Raw genomic sequence first — 7,670 nt, 5'->3', positions numbered from 1 at the left:
CCGCAACTAGGGTTGCAGAAAAGCACGAAACCTCGTGAGCAGCTCGAGGAGTACTCGCTATTTAGATGAGCCTATTATTTGTCTAATATAGCTTGCTCGATTTAGCTCGTTGGCACATAAAAATATACTTACGTTATATTAAAACGAATTTGATAATGTATTACCTTATATGTCATGGATGGGATTTATTTCTTCTAATGTGGATAGAATTTAATTAAGGAATATGGAAAGTTTATTTGTTCCTTCTGTGTGATGTGGACGAGATCGTTCTTCCATCTATACGCAAGTGAACCAAATTTTGTAGCTCAAGATTTAATTTGACTCAGTCTAAGCTCGTTCGAATTTTAGTGTGAACTGAGTTGAGCCAAATCTAACTCACTCGAACTGACTCGCTTGCAGCCCTGGCGGAGCAGCTCAAGAGGCTGAATGCGATATTAGGTGGGCCAAGAAGGGCTGTGCTTTCCGCCTGGCTAGCACCCTACACTGAATAAACTGAACGGTGCAAATTCTGCAAAACTTATGGCATATGGACAGTGATTACAATGCACAGACTGCTACAAGCGGATTTTATGTGCTGATAAAAGTTACATATCAGACACTAATATGCATACCACACTCACTCAAGTAAATCCACTTCATCACAAGGAAAAAAAGAGCAAATTCACCACATATCTCTGTATACCATATATTTCTATAAATAGGTATCATGATCTTCCGTCACTAGCAAAAACGGGCACAGAAACCATGCCCTGCCCAAAATCACACTATATTGATCAATCACGAATATATTCTCAATATACATCCTCTGATCTCCAAATGGACGCAACATACATACTGCACGTTGCACACATGAGTTAGGACTACTTGTATCCTGAAAGAATCACTAGGTAAAACTTTGCTGCTCATCCAGACCCGGGGGCGACAAAGGGGGGACGGCGGACACATCATTATCCCTGAATGGAGGCTCGACAATGCTCAATATTTTCCTAGAATTAGATGAGATGAATCTACCAGATACACTTCGAAGTTCAGAATCGGTTTTGTTTGTCTGAAATGGAACTTTGTCATTCGCAGCAGATTGGCTAGCTGCGATGACGGAAGTGAAGACACCAGACTCCCGCAGACCTTGGACAATTGCCTGGTAGAAGAACATAACAAGATACACAAGTATATGAATATTAAACATGGAAAACATTTGGTAGTATGGCTAGGTTTCTTGTTACACACCATTGGGGTATATATGCGAGTCAACACTCCTTTCCTGAGAAGCTTTAGGTTGAGCTGCCTATCATTCCACACAACACGTTCATTATACCTGAAGAAAAGAGCAGTCAAATGACAGACATACCAGGTGTCCCATGTCTAAAATCATTACAGAGAATAGAATACAATCTCTATATAAAAAGGCCTTTGCAGCCTGCATTGAGTTCAGCTAGTGGTATTTATATGCTACAGGTTACAACACGAAAGTCATCATACATCTGAGTGCTGGAAAACAACTCGCTAAAATGTGATTTCATAGTTTATTATGAGATAGCCATAAAGGTCATCATTTTAGTTGAGTTTATGATGTATGGCCGGTTATATCATGATCTATATGAACAATTTTAGGTTCGATCATCCATAAATAAAAACTAAATTGGCAATATGATATCACCAAATTCATTAGGAAATATAATTTCATAATATAAGCTTGTAATTTGTAGCAACTATGGTAGACATTGGCATCAAAGATGGAACATCGGAGATCAGGTAAATGTCCAAAACAATGGACTTGCAGTAAAAGTATTTTTTTCATAGCACATGCAAGAAACTAGAAAGTTCCCCTGGTTGATGACTTAGGTCAAGTGAGAAAATTATGATACTGAGGAAACCATATAAATTACCAGCGAAGCATTTCCTCTTCACTAGCAGTTGATGCAATTATAAAAGCCTGCATATTAAGTGTTGAAGTCAGATCGGAGCAGAAAATATAACAAACTGAATCATGCAATTGGAAGCATTTCCACTGGCATAAGGATGCAAAAAAACAGATAAACCTGGAGGGGAAAAAATAGTAGTGCAAAGGAAACGACGACAATAAACCTGACAGTAGCTTGCAAGAGAATTAAGTAGCTTTGCTTACTGCTCTGTCAAAATCCAACATGAAACATCTTTTAACATCTTCTTTCGTAGGCTTGCATCCACAGCGATCACGTCTAGATGTTAAGTCTGAAAATTTGGTGTATGTATAGTGCAGAACTGCAGCCTCCTCCAGCTTGATCTCACTGTTAGTTACGTGTGAACAATATAGTAAGAATCAAGTCCGCTAGGAGTCTTGCACGGTATTTTGGAAAAATGTATGCTACGACTAAAGGTCCTCACTTTGGGCTCCTTGCGTAGTTATGCCATCTATGTGCACCATTTGGACGGAGATGATCTTGAATCCGCGCAGCAGATTTTCCATTCCCATAAGTAATGAAATAGTTAGGGTTGCCCCTTGTTGCTTCCTTATACATGCCAAAGTAAGTATCTTTGGGAAGATGATCATAATTCTTCTTGAACATAGACACCTGATAAGATATTGCAATGTACACAAAATTGCTCAGGATGAGATTAGGTGTTTATAGCACACACAAACTCGTGGTAATTGGTGAAGTATCGACACCATGATTGATCACTACTTCCATATGAGATTTTTTTTCATACTAAAGATGGCAATATATTAGTTTATAAAATAGCTATGTACAGCTATGGTACTTTTTGGGGGAGGGATATGGTACTCTGAACTTAATTCAACAAAGATCAGAAATGCCAAAACCTCATCAAAGTCACTTAATCTTTTGCCAGATCGGCAGGTGCTTGCGCTCACTGACTTGTTGCACATATGAGAGCTCTAAAATTCTTTCATTTTCTTTATTTGAATGCAAATCAGATTTGGGTAGAATAATACATTTTTTTAGTTTGGAGAGAAGAAACATTTCTTCTAACTAAAATATTTGAAAGAATTTTGCTGATTTATTTATTGCTATATCCAAGTTATGGAATTGATACACATTTAATTGATACCCCATTTGGCAAAATGAAACACAGCATATGCATCCATCTTTCAGCACGAGAATTTCATGGCTTTTCCTTGGGAGTAATGTGCTAAACTGACTGGATCGATGTCAGTTCACACAAAAATAGCATAAAAACTTAATTCCTTAATACTGAATGAATGGAACTCAGACCAGCCTCCAGATAATAGGGCTGCTCAAAACTAGGTCTTCAAGAAAATATAATCGATCATTATCAGATTATCAGACAAATGAAAATCATATCAGAGTATCAGACCTCAGATGTAACAGGACAAATGGAAATACAAAATTAATAAGCTGTTTTTACCAGTGAACGCTATATCAGATAGAACTTGGGGAAAATATGTATTTATCAGACTTAACCTCTCCAACTTCCATTTGGGAGATGTTTAGTCTGTGTAGAACTACCGCTAGCAGAACATGAAGCAATACAAATGGAAATCATATCTGAGTATCAGACCTCAGATGTAACAGAACAAATGGAAATACATAATGAACACACTGTTTCCATCAGCGAACGCTATATCACACGGAACTTGGGGAAATTACATATTTATGCTGAAGAAAGAGAGGGTTTACCTCGCTGAATGGGTCTTTTATATCATCATGTTCGACACTGCTTTCCTGCATGGTGCAGACATGTAAGAGGGTGTGGCAGTCGTATTAAGAGCAGAGCACGTCTTTTTTGCTTACATAGTTCGGAAAGATAACCATGTCAACATCGCCGGGGATGTCAGCTAACAAACGTCTGACAGAATACTCGGCAGCTCCACCAGGATAGAGCAACTCGTCGGTGTCTAGATGCATGATCCAGTCCATGCCAGCATCCTACCACAAAGGGAAAAAAATGTGTTTGTTTGTGGATGCATAACACCAACAAAATTACTAGAGACCTAATAAACTGTTCAGATAGCTAACAGGCTTTCCTGGTAAGACTATAACACAAGTTCGATCGCACTTTTCATAGATGTGATAAGACGAGACATACCCTGGCCATCACAATAGCCATCTCCATGTTAAGTGACTGCTTCACAAACAGCTCGTAGTTGCAAGGCTTGTAGAAGAAACCCGCGAGCCAGGTTTCGTTCCAGATACGGCTGCAGGTCAGATGAAGACGAAAACGAAATATATATGTCAGAATGGACAATGAAATGAGTCGTAATGCATAACGAGGAAAAAAATTCAGACCTCCGGGCCTGCTGCTCCTCGAGCTCCTTGGTCCTGTACACCACCTTCACACCCTGCAGCAAAGAGAACGCACAGACTCAAAACAAGTAGAAATTGGCGTTGTGATGTTCGAAATCTGAGGCGAGGAACGCACGGGGATGGACTCGAGGACGCCCGCGACGCCGGGCTTGGCGGCCTTCCCCTCGACGAAGAGCAAGAAGTGGGCGACGCCCACGACCTTGTGGTAGAAGAGCCACGGCAGGATCTGGTCCAGCCCAGCGGAGGTGCTCGTCTGCACGCACACCTGAGATACAAAAGGCAAGAGAATCAGTACCAGGTGGCGGAGGCGGCCGGCGCGAAGAGGGTTTGGCGTGCGACGGGAGAGGGGAGGTACCTTGGGGTGGTGCGGCGCGTCGAAGGGGAAGGACCAGCCGCGGAGGTAGGGGAAGGTGGGGGTGGAGGAGGCGGCGAGGATGTCGGCGCAGGCGGAGGAAGAGCGGCGGGACAGCCAGGATGACGTGGTGGGCTCGGCCGTGTGAGGAGGCCAGCGCGTGGCGGGGTCGTCGACGCCGCCGCCGCGCCACTGGAGCGCGAATGCGAGGAGGGCGAGCGCGAGCGGGAGGGCCGTGAGGAGCAGAAGCAGGTGGCGCCACGCCGCGCCGGCGCCGCCGCCCGACGGAGCCTGCGCCGGCGCCGGCATTCCTTCCGATTGCGATCGATCGATTGGGTTCGGGTTAGGTCGTTTCCGGCGGGTCCGGCCGTACCCGGTATGTTCTGTGAGTTTCTTTTCTTGAATGGTTGACATGAAAAAGTTGTGCCAAAATAGAGCTAGCTATCAAATGTTACCATAAATATGATAGCCGCCGCTCAAATTTTCCCATATACTCGTATGAGTTAATGTCTACCCCTTCTATCCGATTTAATCGACGCGCCACACTGCTAGGCACGTGGACATCTCCCGCCATTAGTATGCGTTAATCTTTACTACTTCCTTCTTTCCTAAATTTAAGCCATATATTTTTTAGAAAAAATTCAGAATATAAGGTTTACTACGTTGTTCCACTGTATAGATAATATTTTTAGGGATTTAACTAGGTTTTCTTATCTTATGCAAAGCCCTCTATTAGCTCACCTCAATTGCCTACGGTTAATCCCAGCCAAATATGGTGTAATTTTTTCAAAATATGTGTTCATTAATTTTCATGTCAGAAACTATATGACTTATATTTAGTAACGGAGGGACTATTATATTGAAGTTGTGGATGGTGTAAACATTGGAGAAATCACAACCATAGATTGCTCAGAAGAAATCATCCCATGCCCCTTAGCAAAAATAGAAACTTATTTATTGCATATAAAGTCAGTCGTCACAATCAAGGAAATAGATCATCACACGCTGTTCAGAGAAAATAAAAAGTGCAATCAAACTTGTTTGACATGGCTCCCACGTCAATGATTAAGAAAAGCTATCAAATCTTGCAATCAACAATTATTTCCTTTCAAAATAATTTCTTATTTTTTTCAACTAGTCAAGGAAGGTTTTCCTAAGTTACTAATCACGTCAATCAATGTACGACGATGACGTCCCCGAGGAGCAGCCCCCGGTGTACGATGATGAGCTCTAGAGGCACCTCAACGGGCTACTCGTCTTGTACAGGCCTCATGCGTGAGCCTTTTCGATGGTTGATACTCTACATGTCGGTTCTTGCGTGGACTAATTTCTCTTTGGTGTTTTGGTTTGCACTTACGCGGTGGATGTGAGTATGTGACTGTGGAGATTGGAGAGGGTAAAACATACTGATCACGCATAAGCGGCTCATAGAGCTGACTAAGGGTTTGGCCTGGCGGTCGGCTTTTCGTGGTGCGGACTATTAGGTTTTGTAGCTTATAGTACTATGAAAGTAGAGGTTCATTACTGCTGTGATATGTGCAATCATACACATAGTAAGTTATTATTATAGATGGAAGAGGAGGAAAGATTTTATCATTTTATATAATAAGTTGATGGTAAGTGCCTTCCATTTTTGTGGATTGAGCTTATATTCACTGGTTATCTTTGTTTTGAGATACCGAGTTTTACACCTCGTGCATCTCGCAGATCAAGGTGTAAATTTGGTTGGTTTCGGCATGGGTGGTGTCCGAGTTGTAGGTCCAGTTGTGTTTCTCATCTGGAGTGCCTTTGACAAAGGGGGGATTAATAAAATCCTCTGTGCCGGTGTTCTTGACATAGAAGAAAGTTTTTTGCCATTTGCGGCACGAATCGAGACCATTCACCTGGATAAACTTGGTACTCCAGCGCGGCATGACCATCGCCGAGCCGCAAGTACCATGGGTTTGTTCAGAAGAGCTACAGAGGGATCATGCACAAATTGGGTCCGAAGGCAGTGAAGCCGGGCCCATAGCTCTATATTGGGCCAGAGACCGAGATAACCCTCGGTGAAAGCTACGAAAGAGGAGAACATGGTATAGGCGTTAGCCGGAAGGTGATGGGGATGAAATCGGTATTTTTCTAAGAAAGCGCGGAAGAAGCCGCGCGTAAAGTGCGCGACAAATACGACGACCTCACCATTCTCCGGGATAGGCTCTAACTCGCCCTTGGGGAGCCTAGAGGAAACTTGGGAAGGAATGTGTTTGATCTAATATAACCAATCTATTTCTATCGAACGCACGTTCGAACCCTCCCAGCCCACGTGTCTCACGCGTGCGCCGGGCTCCTCGGCCCCCTTGCCCTCCTCGGTTAACGGGATGGCCGTGAGAATGGCTTCCTCTAAGGACATCTCATCGATGAACTCAGTAAGGGGCGAAGAAGAAACAAGACCTATGCTACACTTGTGAGTAGGAAAGATCTGTAAAACGAAGAGAAATCGAAGGAAAACTGTGAGAATTTGAGATAGAGAATCAGTCCATGTGGTGACCCTGCATACCACTGCATGTTGTAGTATGCCAGTCGTTGATATAACATTCACGAAGTATCAATCCGCAAATATTACATCCCTCAGAGTAGTACAACAGAACATAGCTGGTCCATAACTCATTCATTTATTATTACAAGCCATATATACATATCATCTCGGAGTTCCTCTTGGGTCCTAAGAGGAATACTCCTAGGTTCGAGGTGAACCCGACTCAACTTACAATATAGAAGTCTTAATAAGTTATACATTTATTCTCATCGAGCAGTTAAGTACTAAGTGTTTGTACTGCTCGGCTACTACTACGATCAGATACATCTACGCTTGTTATCCTCCGGAACCCTCCCCGGTTCCGTAGACGATGAGGTAATCCACTCCTTCTACACCTCCGGAGAGGTCTGGTTCTTCATAGCAGATGTCTTCTGCTCCTTCTTGGTTGTCGTTGTCCTCCTCAAGTCGATTCAGACAATCTAAGCAGGGGATTTAAGAGTGGTATGGGTACGAGCGTACTCAACAAGTTCATTATAGAAAA

The 7,670-nt window shown here is 42.8% G+C and overlaps 1 protein-coding gene across 1 annotated transcript; it reads right to left on the bottom strand.

Annotated features, from left to right (window-relative positions):
• Positions 1-719: 719 nt before the first annotated feature.
• On the bottom strand, positions 720-4,964 carry LOC124693056 (glycosyltransferase-like KOBITO 1). Its single transcript, XM_047226503.1, has 11 exons — positions 4,621-4,964; positions 4,381-4,530; positions 4,248-4,300; positions 4,048-4,156; positions 3,753-3,887; positions 3,639-3,683; positions 2,365-2,552; positions 2,126-2,267; positions 1,887-1,933; positions 1,228-1,315; positions 720-1,138 (listed from the first exon to the last, which is right to left on the bottom strand). The coding sequence occupies exons 1-11, from the start codon at positions 4,924-4,926 to the stop codon at positions 884-886; spliced, it is 1,518 nt and encodes a 505-aa protein (XP_047082459.1). The 5' UTR covers positions 4,927-4,964; the 3' UTR covers positions 720-883.
• Between the last annotated feature and the right edge of the window lie 2,706 nt (positions 4,965-7,670).

Source organism: Lolium rigidum, chromosome 2, assembly GCF_022539505.1.
Source record: "Lolium rigidum isolate FL_2022 chromosome 2, APGP_CSIRO_Lrig_0.1, whole genome shotgun sequence".
Taxonomy (NCBI): domain Eukaryota; kingdom Viridiplantae; phylum Streptophyta; class Magnoliopsida; order Poales; family Poaceae; genus Lolium; species Lolium rigidum.
Note: the sequence above shows the minus strand (reverse complement) of the source record. Positions and strands in the feature narration are given on the sequence as shown.

Bases quoted from the DNA above. Each gene is read 5' to 3' on its own strand.
- LOC124693056 (XM_047226503.1), bottom strand. From the start codon at position 4,926: ATGCCGGCGCCGGCGCAGGCTCCGTCGGGCGGCGGCGCCGGCGCGGCG. The intron at 3,684-3,752 runs GTAAGCAAAAAA...TGCACCATGCAG, and splicing joins TGGTTATCTTTCCGAACTAT to GAAAGCAGTGTCGAACATGA. The intron at 1,934-2,125 runs GTAAGCAAAGCT...CTTAATATGCAG, and splicing joins TGTTGGATTTTGACAGAGCA to GCTTTTATAATTGCATCAAC.